Source organism: Myotis lucifugus, unplaced genomic scaffold, assembly GCF_000147115.1.
Source record: "Myotis lucifugus unplaced genomic scaffold, Myoluc2.0 scaffold_45, whole genome shotgun sequence".
NCBI lineage: Eukaryota > Metazoa > Chordata > Mammalia > Chiroptera > Vespertilionidae > Myotis > Myotis lucifugus.
In genome coordinates, this window is record NW_005871093.1 from 5818773 (window position 1) to 5832077 (window position 13305).

At 40.5% G+C, this 13305-nt stretch overlaps 1 protein-coding gene across 1 annotated transcript in view; it reads left to right on the forward strand.

Moving 5' to 3' along the window:
- The window catches only part of BAZ1B (bromodomain adjacent to zinc finger domain 1B), a 73428-nt gene that overhangs the window by 29968 nt on the left and 30155 nt on the right, over positions 1-13305 (forward strand). Inside the window, 1 exon segment of the mRNA XM_006088247.3 lies at positions 7640-9338. Within this exon segment, the coding sequence (XP_006088309.1) occupies positions 7640-9338 (1699 nt within the window).

Consider the following 13305-nt stretch of genomic DNA (forward strand, 5'->3'; position numbering starts at 1 on the left):
ACTCCCTAACCACTCCCCTGCCAGCCTGATTGACCCCTAACTACTACCCTGCCTGCCCAATTGCCCTAACTGCCCTCCCCTGCCGGCCTGGTCACCCCTAACTGTCCTCCCCTGCTAGCCTGGTTGCCCCCAACTGCCCTCCCCTTCAGGCCTGATTGTCCCCAACTACCCTCCCCTGCTGGCCCGGTCACTGCTAACTGCCCTCCCTTGCCAGCCTGGTCCCCCCCAACTGCCTTCCCCTGCAGGCCTGATCGCCCTTAACTGCCCTCCCTTGCAGGCCTGGTCCCTCCCAACTGCCTCCCCTGTTGGCCTGATTGCCCACAACTGCCCTCCCCTGCGGGCCATCTTGTGGTGGCCATCTTATGTTGGAGTGATGGTCAATTTGCATATTACCGCCTTACTATATAGGAAAAAATTTTTTGTTAATCCTCTCCTGAGGATATTTTTTCCATTGCTTTTTGGAGAGAGTGGAAGGGAGGGAGGTGGGAGAGAGAGACACACATCAGTGTGAGAGACATACCTCAACTGGTTGGCTCCTGTACATGCCCTGAAGGGACAGGAATTGAACCCAAGACCCTTCAGTGCATGGGCTGATACTCTAACCACTGACCACACTGGCCAGGGTGACAGGATGCTCTTTTAAAAAGTACTTGAATGTGTCTTTCCTAAAGACAAGGATGTTTTTTAATATAACTCTAGTATAGTTATCAAATCAGTAAACTAACTTGATTTACAGTTTTTACTCAAATTTTGCCATTTATCCCATTAATGTCCTTTTAGCCGCCCCTCCACCCCCCAATTTTGTTTTGGTTTCAGTGGGATCCATTTACTTGTTCTTTATTATGTCTCTTTAATCTCCTCTAATCCAGAACAGTCCCTCAAATTTTCTTTGCCTTTTAAAAACCTAATTATTATGCTCTTCAGTTTGGATTTATTTTATCATGAGTAGATTTAGTCTGAATTTTTGGTAGAAATGCCACAAAAATGATGTTGTATTCTTCTCAGTGAGTTGTATGAGAAGGCACATGATGTAATCTTGTCTCATTACTAGTGATATTATTATATATTTTAAAATATGTTCCTTATCTCTCCTAATAACTAATGTTTCAAGTAAGTGTTCATAGCCCTAAGATTTTTCTTTAAATTTTAGCTCTTGAAGTTTGTTTATGAGGTGGAGACTAGAGCAGAAGTATTTAAAATAAATTATATTATTTTTCAAAGCACTTAAAATATTTTATAGTAACACATTTCACAAATTTCTAATTTATGATTCTTGCTGCTTACTGTTATGTTAAATTTAACATCTGAATGAGCTTCTCTAAATAAAGGTTCTTTATTTTTATCTTATTTATTAGATTTTCTTATTTGTGGTAGTGGTTTGTTTCTGATGACAGGGAACAAGTATAGAATTGTATACACTGTTTTTCTTAACAGCCTCTCATGTTTTTAGACAGAAATATTTTTTCTTGTTTAGCAATTAGGAAAAGCCTTTGCCCCAAACTATAGTACTAGAATCCAGACGTCCATTCTTTTCTCCCTTCCTATACACTACTCTAGTAGATTACTTATGCTGAATGGGGGGTAGGGGAGACCCTTAGCACATAAGTGGTTTTATACTTTTTCAGATTCCCCTGAGTCCAGCCATGCCGGCTCCCATTTGGCTGTGACTGCCCACCAGCATGCCCTGTGCTGAGATGATCCAGTTACTGAAGGACTACTCACTCGGGGAGCTGGCCTGTTGGGAGGGGGTTGGGTGAGTTAATTTCTTTCCTTTTTTTTTAAATCCTCACCCAAGAATAAGTTTTTATGGTTTTTAGAAAGGAAGGGGGTTGGGGGGAGAAACATCGATGTGAGAGAAAAACATCAAACGGTTGCCTCCAGCACCAGCCCTGACCAAACCGGCAACCTTTTGATTTAAGGGACAACGCTCCGACCAACTGACTCACCGGGCCAGGGCTTCTTTCATTTTTAAGAGAAAAAAATTACATGGTGTAGATTGGCAAAAACACACCTTATACATAAAAATGGGTAGCTGGACCCTTTCATGGTTAAGCCACCCCCCTTTTCTTGCATTATTTCTGCATAGCACAATGCTTCTAAGTAGAAGAAATTTAAAGAAACTTATGCTAAATTTGACTTTTAAAATTTTTTGACTTTTTAAATAGAAATACAACCAATAAATTTGGAAGAGGTCTAATTATAAAAGATTCTATTAAAAATATCTTATTTAAAATAGTAAAAATGATACATAGACTCATATTAGTCTCCTTTTTAACGATAAATTTCATTTTAGAATGACTTTAAATAAAATCTGTCATCCTGATCATTAGAAAAAGTGGCAGTCTATTTTGTTTGTACTCTGAAGATTTTCCAAGGCTAGCTGAAGAGGATGGTTAACTCTTCTCTTGGGAATAATATATTTGTCTTTAATTTCTGACAGGGTAGGGTTTAGTCTTACTCTGACAGCAATTTTCCACTGTTGTGCCATGGCACACTGCAAGAGGCACACTGTGTGCTGTGCAAGAGTTTTTAAAACATGCAATACCTGACTGTTTAATCAGGGGCACTGACCTCTTTTCCTTTAGATTGTCACAAAAATGACAGCAGTCAACACAACAACTGAATCAAAATTATGCCAATTTTTCTTTGGCCAGATCAGCAAAAAATATATTATTTGGTGTGCTGCAGAATTTTAGTAATTAGTTTGTATATGCCATGAGATGAAAAAGGTTGAAAATCACTGCTCTATGATCTGTAGAATAGTCTTGAGATATGGTTCTCTTTGGAGTATTGGTGTTATCACTGTCCATGAGGAAAATGCAATCTTACATTAGTTATCTTTGTTTATTCTTTTTAACCTTTTGAAATTTATTTCTGGGGAAGAAGAACTGGGAAATTCTATTTTTGTGAAAAGTATCCCCTGAAGCACTGATAGTGTTTCTTTTTATGTTAACTATGAAACCATTTTATCATTTTATACTGAGGCTGATAATTGAAACCAATTTTTTAGTCAGTTAACAAAAAACAGCCAGCTAGAGGAATAGTAACCTACAATTGCCTGTAATTCTTAAAAGGCAGATTGGCCTTTAAAGTTATAGAACTTGGCCAGAAGTGTAAGGCCACTATTCATTGCAGACTATATTTATACCTCTTGTGCTGCCTTGGTTCTGTGAGTTTGTTTCTCTGATTATATTCTTCTTGTTTCTTTCTTTTTGGCGTTATAATACACCTTATTAAATTTTACTCTACCTGCTTGTTTACTCCTAATGAGCATAGGTGTTTCTCTGTATCATCTCTAGGATTTATTTCACCATAGCCATTTTCCTGTAGCCTTTTTAAAGGGGCTCATACTTTAATATTCAATCATCTTTAGGTGTTTCCTTGCCTATAGTTTGATTTCATACTAACCTATCTTACTGACTGCCTGCAGACTGCTTCCCTGCTATGTATGTATATATGTATGTATTTATTTATGTAGATCTGTTGTTCCACTCATCTATGCATTCACTGGTTGATTCTGACTGGGGATCGATCCACAACCTTGGCATGTCGGGACAATGTTTTAATCAACTGAGATATCCAGCCAAGGCCAGACTGTTTCTTTTATTAAATACTAGAGCCCCAGTGCATGAAAATTCATGCACTGGAGGGGGTTGTCCCTCAGTCCAGCCTGCCCCCTCTCACAGTCTGGGAGCCCTCAGGGGAGGGAGGCAACTGTCGATCAGGGGATGGCGACGCCCCCATCACACCTCTGCTGCTGCCACTGTCGGCAGCACAAGCCTTGGCCTGCGCCTCGGGCCGGTCCTGGATGACTGGGCAGCCGACAGCCGAGGCTTGCCTGTGCCTCGGGCATTGGCTGGGCAGCCACCATCTGAGGCTTGCCTGAGCCTCCGGCCAGCCCTGGGTGGCTGGGGGCTGAGGGGACTGGGGGACTCCGGAGGCAGGCATGCAGCAAGGCCCCAGCGGGACTGAGGGAACTGGGCGCTGCCATCTTGTGGCTGTGGGCACCACCATCTTTGAGGGCGGGGCAGTCAATAAGCATATTCCCTCCTTATTGGCTGTGGCTGCTGCCATCTTTGTGATGGCATGAGGGTCAATTAGCATATTCCCTCTTTATTAGATAGGATATTTTTACTAGAGGCCTGGTGCATGGATTTGTGCACTGGTGTGTGTGTGTGTGTGTGTGTGTGTGTGTGTGTGTGTGTGTGTGTCTGTCTGTCTGTCCGTGTCCCTTAGCCCAGCCTGCGTCCTCTCACAGTCTGGGACCTCTCAGGGGATGTCCACCTGCCAGCTTAGGCAGTCAGATATCCCTCTCACAGTCCTGGAGCCCTCGCTCCTTACTGCCAGCCTGCAGTGGAGGTGGGAGAGGCTCCCACCACCACCGCTGCACTCGCCAGCTGTGAGTTGTGAGCCTGGCTTCTGGCTGAGTGGCGCTCCCTCTGTGGGAGCACACTGACCACCAGGGGGCAGCTTCTGCGTTGAGCGTCTGCCCCCTGGTGGTCAGTGCGCATCATAGTGACTGGTCCTTCCGCCGTTCGGTCGATTGCATATTAGGGTTTTATTATATTGGAGGATAGGGTTGATTTCAGAGAGGAAGGGAGAGGAAGAGAGAGATAGAAACATCATGGATGAGAGAGAATCATTGATCAGCTGCCTCCTGCACACCCTCTACTGGGGATCCAGCCCGCAACCCGGGCATGTGCCCTTGACCAGAATCGGACCTAGGACCTTTCAGTCCGCAGGCCGATGCTCTATCCCCTGAGCCAAATATGGGCTAGGGCCAGACTGTTTCTTTACATGTTGCTCTTATCAAGTTAGTCCCTTAGTCCCTTCCACTAAAAAACTTGAAGTTTTTTAGAATTTAAGTATTTTAGAGATTATCTAGTCTTTCTCCTGATCACTTGAAATAGTACTTTTTTTGAAATTGGCTGTACCTTTTCATTGCTGGTTATTATTTCATTTAATTTGTGTTTTAGCTGCTAGGTTTTATTCTTTATAATTATATTCTTTAAAACATAGAACTCATGACTGTTGTTTCTGTGTACATAAAAAAACACCAAGAACTAAAAACAAAATACCACGTGCGGGTGCGCACGTACAGTGCGATTGAAACTTTGTGGCCCATGCGCAGAAGTCAGTATTTTGTGGAAGAGCCACACTGAAGGGGCCAAAGAGCCGCATGTGGCTCGCAAGCCCCGGTTTGCCGAGCCGCAGTTTGCCGACCACTGGACTAAGGGAATATACTGTGATTACTGCAGGGGTCCTCAAACTTTTTAAACAGGGGGCCAGTTCACTGTCCCTCAGACCATTGGAGGGCCGGACTATAGTTTAAAAAAAAACTATGAACAAATTCCTATGCACACTGCACATATCTTATTTTGAAGTAAAAAAACAAAACGGGAACAAATACAATATTTGTATTTGCATGTGGCCCGCGGGCCGTAGTTTGAGGACCCCTGGATTACTGGGTGGCATTCAGGACCCATTTGAAGGCACTTGGTTATGACTTTAATATCACACATTCATTGTATCTTCTAGTCATGTTTCTTTTTAAGAATTTTATGTATTGATTTGAGAGAGAGAGAGAGAGAGACATCAATTTGTTGTTCCACCTATTCATGCATTCATTGGTTGGTTCTTGAATGTGCCTGACCGGGGGTTGAACCGAAACCTTGGCTTATTGGGATGATGTTCTAATCAACTGAGCTACCTGTCCAGGGCTGTTCTAGTCATGTTTTAATTGAACATGTGCAGGCCAGCAGTGATTAGATATAACAGAGCAAGAGAGACAAAAGAATTTAATCTGGGTTAGAAGGGTAGGGAAGTATAAGCATGGTGAAAATGATAAAATTAACAGATTTGAGGGCCTGGTGGGACTGAAGGATTACAAAGTTGGGGTACTAGAGGAAGTGAGCTAGAAAGATGTGAGAGGATGAACAAAGAGAATTAAATGAAATTGAGAATTTAGAGGGCTTATAGTTACTAATATATTCATTAGAATGAGTTCTTAAAGTATGGAGAAAGGTCAAAAGGGAGTTTGAAGACTTATTCTGTCAGTGTCATGAGAACAGTGTCTTTGTTATTGTTAGTATACTCATTGATACTTTAAAAAAAATATTCCTGATCTGAGGTTATTTTTTCCATTGGTTTTTAGAGAGGGAGAAAGAGGGAGATGGAGAGAGAGAGAAATATTGATGTAAGAAAGCCACATTGATTGGTTGCTCCCACATGTGCCCCAATCAGGGCCAGGGAATAAACCTGCAACCCAGGTACGTGCCCTTGACCAGAATGGAATCCATGACTCTTCGGTGCGTAGGCCAACTCTCTACCACTGAGCAACACTGGCCAGGGCCTCACTGATACTTTTAATAAGAAAATAGGCTTCTGAATTTAAACAAATACTTAATGGTAAACTTTAAACGTAAACCTTAAGAGCATAGACTATTCCCAGTTGGAACAAAGGCTTAAAGGATGAAAACCCAGTCCTGTCTCAGGAGCAATACTTTTAGCCCTAGCTGGTTTGGCTCAGTGGATAACGTGCCAGCCTGCAGACTGAAGAGTCCCAGGTTCGATTCCAATCAAGGGCACATGCCTGGGTTGTGGGCTCGATCCCCGGTAGACGGCATGCAGGAGGCAGTTGATCGATGATTCTTTCTCATCGTTGATATTTCTATTTCTCTCCCCCTCTTTCCTCTCTGAAATCAATAATAATAATAATAATGATAAAAGAGCAATACTTTTACATTTTCTCACATGTTCCCCTTATCTATATCAGGTACTCTTTGTTAATCCTCACCTGAGGATATTTTTCCATTGATTTTTAGAGAGAGTGGAAGGGAGGGGGAGAGACCTAGAGAAAGAAAAACACCAGTGTGAGAGAGACACATCGATTGGTGCCTCCCGCACGTGCCCAACCAGGGGCCTTCCGCACATGCAATTGAAGTACATGCTGTGGGCTGGAATTGAATCTGGGACCCTTTAGTCTGCAGGCCAATGCTCTATCTATTGAGCCAAACAGGCTAGGGCTAGATCAGGTATTCTTTTTTTCTTTTTTTTAATATATATATTTTTTATTGATTTCAGAGAGGAAGGGAGAGGGGAGAGATACAAACATCAATGATGAGAGAGAATCATCTATCTGCTGCCTCCTGCATGCCCTCTACTGGGGATTGAGCCTGCAACCAGGGCATATGCCCTTGACTGGAATCGAACCTGGGACCCTTCAGTCCACAGGCTGACCCTCTATCCACTGAGCCAAACTGGTTAGGTTTAGATCAGGTATTCTTAATCTGGGATCCATGGATGGACTCGGAAATAGTTTGCATAATTTTTATATGTCTTTTCTGGGGAAATGGTTCACAGTTCATTCAAGTATTTAAGAACTGCTAATCTGTATATAAACAAAGCTAGTTGCATAGCAAAAAAGTCTAATATTAGAGTATAGCTTTTTAAGCCTAGGTATCGAGAATTTTGTGTTGATATGGGTATAACACTGTTTTTTCAGGAACATAGTATTTATAAAAAGAAATGAATTTGTAGTTTTGCCTGAAGAGTAGAAAAGAGGGCCTTTCGGATACTTAAATATTGCTTCTTTAAACTAGTTTTTAAAATTAATTTTGCTTCTATTCTTAATTTCTAGTATATGACTCTCAACCCTTCTACTAAGAGGAAGAATACGGGATCCCCAGACAGGAAGCCCTCAAAGAAATCCAAGACAGATAACTCTTCTTTGAGTTCACCACTAAATCCTAAGTTATGGTGTCATGTACACTTGAAGAAATCCTTGAATGGCTCACCACTCAAGGTGAAGAACTCAAAGAATTCCAAATCTCCAGAAGAGCATCTGGAAGAAGTGATGAAGATGATGTCAACCAACAAATTACATTCTAACTTTCACATTCCTAAGAAAGGCCCACCTGCCAAGAAACCAGGGAAGCACAGTGACAAACCTTTGAAAGCGAAGGGCAGAAGCAAAGGCATTCTGAATGGACAGAAATCCACAGGGAATTCCAGATCTCCAAAAAAGGGCCTGAAGTCTCCTAAAACAAAAATGAAGCAGATGACTTTGTTGGATATGGCCAAAGGCACTCAGAAGATGACACGAGCCCCCCGGAATTCTGGGGGTACACCCAGGTCCTCTAGTAAACCTCATAAGCATCTGCCTCCCGCTGCCCTACACCTTATTGCCTACTACAAAGAAAACAAAGACAAGGAGGACAAGAAGAGTGCCCTGTCTTGCGTTATCTCTAAAACGGCTCGTCTTCTTTCTAATGAAGATAGAGCTCGTCTCCCAGAAGAATTGCGGAATATCGTTCAAAAACGCTTTGAGCTTCTAGAGCACAAAAAAAGGTGGGCCTCTATGTCTGAAGAGCAACGCAAAGACTATTTGAAAAAGAAACGAGAGGAGTTGAGAGAGAAGTTGAAGGAGAAAGCCAAAGAGCGGAGAGAGAAAGAAATGCTTGAGAAACTAGAAAAACAGAAGCGATACGAGGACCAAGAATTAACTGGCAAGCACCTTCCAGCATTTAGATTGGTGGATACCCCTGAAGGGCTGCCCAACACACTCTTTGGGGATGTAGCCCTGGTGGTGGAGTTTTTGAGTTGTTATTCTGGACTACTCTTACCAGATGCTCAGTATCCTATTACTGCTGTGTCTCTTATGGAAGCCTTGAGTGCAGAAAAAGGTGGCTTTTTATACCTGAACAGAGTCTTGGTCATCCTTTTACAGACCTTATTACAAGATGAAATAGCAGAAGACTATGGTGAATTGGGAATGAAGCTGTCAGAAATCCCCCTGACTCTGCATTCTGTTTCAGAGCTGGTGCGGCTGTGCTTGCGCAGATCTGATGTTCAGGAAGAAAGTGAGGGCTCAGACACAGATGACAATAAAGATTCGGCACCATTTGAGGACAATGAAGTACAAGATGAGTTCTTAGAGAAGCTGGAAACTTCTGAATTTTTTGAGCTAACTTCAGAAGAGAAGCTACAGATCTTGACAGCACTCTGCCACCGGATTCTCATGACATACTCAGTGCAAGACCACATGGAATCAAGACAGCAGATGTCTGCAGAGTTGTGGAAGGAACGGCTTGCTGTATTAAAGGAAGAAAATGATAAGAAGAGAGCAGAGAAACAGAAACGGAAAGAAATGGAAGCCAGAAATAAAGAAAATGGAAAAGAGGAGAATGGGTTAGGCAAAACCGATAGGAAAAAAGTTGTGAAGTTTGAACCCCAGGTAGATACGGAAGCTGTTGACATGATTAGTACTGTGAAGAGCAGACGGCTGCTTGCCATTCAGGCCAAGAAGGAGCGGGAAATCCAGGAGAGAGAAATGAAAGGTAAAATCTTATGATGAGAGAAAAGAGGAAGCCCTTTAGTACAGGGGTGGGGAACATCCGGCCAGCAGGCCCTATAAGGCTGGAAAAATCATTTGGCCTGGCCCTGCCAAGGCATTTGGGGTGAGTTCATGAACTGTTTGACCAAATATAGCAGGCTACTTATTAAGTTGATAATTTTGTATGGCCTACAGATGATGTTATAAATATGCAAATGGCCCCTGGCAGAAGTATGGTTCCATACCTCTGCTTTAGAAGATAGTAAAAGTAAGGAAATTACTGAGGTAGTGGTAAAGTCTCTATTTGTCATAACTATTTAGTTATTTTTGTATATAATAACCCAGATCCTACTATGTATGTAATATTCTAGCAGAAGTGTTCAGTATGGCATTCTGTAGTTAATGATAATTTGACATAGAGGTAATGTGATGTTGACATCTTTTCTGAGTTTCCTAGTTTAGACCAAATCCACAAATAGGTACATTGGAAGTAACATATGACTAGGGAATTGCTGATATGGGTTCAAACTCTACCAACTGATTTAGCTATATTCCTTTGGTCAACTTATCTATGCCTCAGTTTCCTCATATGATTGTAAAGATTGTTGTAACAATTGAATAATAAGGTACTTGAAGCCCTCTGCACAGTTGCCCTTAAGATATAAGAACATAAAAATTTGGGGCTTTGATAGCACCATTAAATCTGAACTTTTAAATAAATAGCTTTATTAATAAACTAGAAGTCCAATGCACGAAATTCGTGCAAGAGTAGGCCTTCCTTCCCCCGTCTGCCGGCACCGGCTTCCCTCTGGCACCTGGGACCCTGGCTTCCCTTGCAGCCCTGGCTTCATCTGGAAGGTGGTCCAGAAGGATGTCCGGTCTAATTAGCATATTATGCTTTTATTATTATAGATAATTCATATACCATGCAGTTCTTCCATTGATAGTGTACAATTCAGTGTTTTTAAATATATTCACAGACATGCAACCTTCACCACAATTTTAGAACATTTTCATTACCTCAAAAAGATACTCTATACTCTTTAGCCATCTGGGACTCTGATCGAGATTGCTTTGAATCTATAGATCAATTTTGGGATCTATAGATTAGAACTATAGATCTAATAGATTTATTGCTATCTTAATATTTTGTCCCTGTCCTCCCTAGACCCAAGCAACCACCAGTCTACTACTGTTTCTCTAGATTTGCCTATTCTGACAATATATAAATGGGATCATACAAAAATGTGATCTTTTATGATTGGCTTCTTTCACTTAGTATATAATGTTTTCAAAGTTCATCTGTGTTGTAGCATGTTTCAGTAGTACTTTATTTATCTTAATTAATTATTATTTTTAATCCTCACCTGAGAATATTTTTACATTGATTTTTAGAGAGAATGGAAGAGAGAGGGAAAGACAGAAATATTGATATGCATGAAATACATCGATTGGTTGCTTCCTACAGGGTCTGGTCCGGGCAGGAGCCTGCAACAGAGGTATATGCCCTTGACCGGAATCGAACCCGGGACCCTTTGGTTTACAGTCAGATGCTCTATTCGCTGAGCCAAACCGGCGAGGGCAATACCTCGTTCCTTTTAATAGCAGAATACTGTTCCATTAATTGGATATACCACATTTTATCAATTGATGGACATTTCGTTTGTTTCCTCCTTTTTGGTTACTATGAGTCTGCTGAAAGCGTTGGTGTACAAGTTTTTGTATGGATGTATCTTTTTATTTCTCTTGGGTATATACCTAGGAACATAATTCCTGGGTCTTATGGTAACTGTTTAACTGTTAGAGAAGCTGCCAGACTATTTTTCAAATGGCTGCACAATTTTACTTTCCTATAACAGTGTATGAGGGTTCTGATTTCTCTACTTGCTGCATCCTCACCAACACTTGTTATTTTGTGATTTGTGGATTATAACCATCCTAGTGGCTGAGAATTGGTATCTCATTAAGGTTTTGATACACATTTCCTTTTTTTTTAAAAGTTTTAAAATGCGAATTTTATTTATTTTTGGAATAAATAATACATTTGCATGGCTCAAAAATTCAAAAAATACAAGAAGGTTTGTACTCCAGGCAACCACTGTGATACGCATTTCCTGATTACTAGTGATGTTGAGCATCTTTTCATGTGCCTATTAATCATTTGTATATCTTCTTGGGAGAAATGTTAATTCAGATTTTTGCCCATTTTCAAATCAGATTGTCTTATTATTATTGAGTTGTAAGAGTTCCTTGTATAGTCTAGATACAAATTCCTTTTCTCACAGATATATGATCTGCAAATATTTTCACCTATTTTATGTGTTGTCTTTTTACTTTCTTGATAGTGTCCATTGAAGCACAAATTTAAAATTATTTTATAAAGCCCAATTTATCCCCCCCGCCCCCCTTGATTGCTTGTGGTTTTGGTGTCATATCTAAGAATCCATTGCCAAATCCACAGCCATGAAGATTTACCCCTATATTTTCTTCTAAAAGTCTTATAGTGTTAGCTCTTACATTTACGTCTTTGATTCATTTTGAGTTAATTTTAATATATGGTATGAGGTACGTGTCTAACTTCATTCTGTGGCTATCCAGGGATTTTCTATTATCATTTGTTAAAGGTTATTCTTTCCCCCATTGAATGATCTTTGACACCTTTGACAAAAATCATTTGACTATAGATGTATTGATTTATTTATGGACTCTGAATTCTGTTCCATTGATCTGTATGTTTATCTTTACACCAATGTTACAGTGGCTTGATTACTATTGCTTTGTAGTAGTTGTTGAAGTGGGAAGTATGAATTGTCTAACTTGTTCTTTTTCAAGATTGTTTTAGCTGTTCAAGGTCCCTTGCAATGCCATAGTAATTTTAGAATCAGCTTATTAATTTCTACAAAGAAGCCATCTGGGACTCTGATCGAGATTGCTTTGAATCTATAGATCAATTTTGGGATCTATAGATTAGAACTATAGATCTAATAGATTTATTGTCATCTTAATATTTTGTCTTCTGATCCATGCTCAACACCCCAAGCCAAGTCCATCTCCCCAACAATCGCCACACTGTCGTTCGCATCCGAGTTTTTCTTTTTTGCTCAGCTGTCAGCCCCTCTATCTATAGCAGTGGTTCTTAACCTTCCTAATGTCGCGACCCTTTAATACAGTTCCTCATGTTGTGGTGACCCCCAATTTCACTGTTATAAATTGAACATAATTAAAGCATAGTGATTAATCACAAAAACAATATGTAATTATATATGTGTTTTCCGATGGTCTTAGGCGACCCCTGTGAAAAGGTCGTTTGACCCCTAAAGGAGACGCGACCCATAGGTTGAGAACCGCTGATCTATAGTAATATCAATATTTACTTACTTGATCAGTCTCACAATGTACACAAAATTTGTTTTAGAATTATTACCCATAATAAACTAAGTTTATTTTTTTTCTTTAAGACATAACTATTTTGATCACTGTTACAGTTTTAAACCTTATGAAAGTTGCCAACTTATGAAATGAAGGTAGTAAAAACGCTTTATTTGTCAAAGTTGGATGCTAAGGATTGGGTAGATATATACCTAGAAATAGTCTTATATTATGTGTGAGAGCCCGGCCGGCATGGCTCAGTGGTTGAGTGTTGACCTATGATCCAGGAGGTCATGGTCCGATTCCCAGTCAGGGCACATGCCTGGGTTGCCGGCTCAATCCCCAGTGTAGGATGGGCATGAGGCAGCCAATCAATGATTCTCTCTCATCATTGTTGTTTCTATCTATCTCTCTCCCTCTCCCTCCCTCTCTGAAATAAATAAAAAAATATTTTTAAAAATTGTGTGAGAATTTTACAGTAAGTCAAACAACTTTGTTACTTTATTAGTTTTTTTCATTAGAAAATATGAAATATTTAATTTAAAACAGGTTTTAGGTTACACTACTTAAGGCCATTGAAATGTTTTTATATTTATATGCAT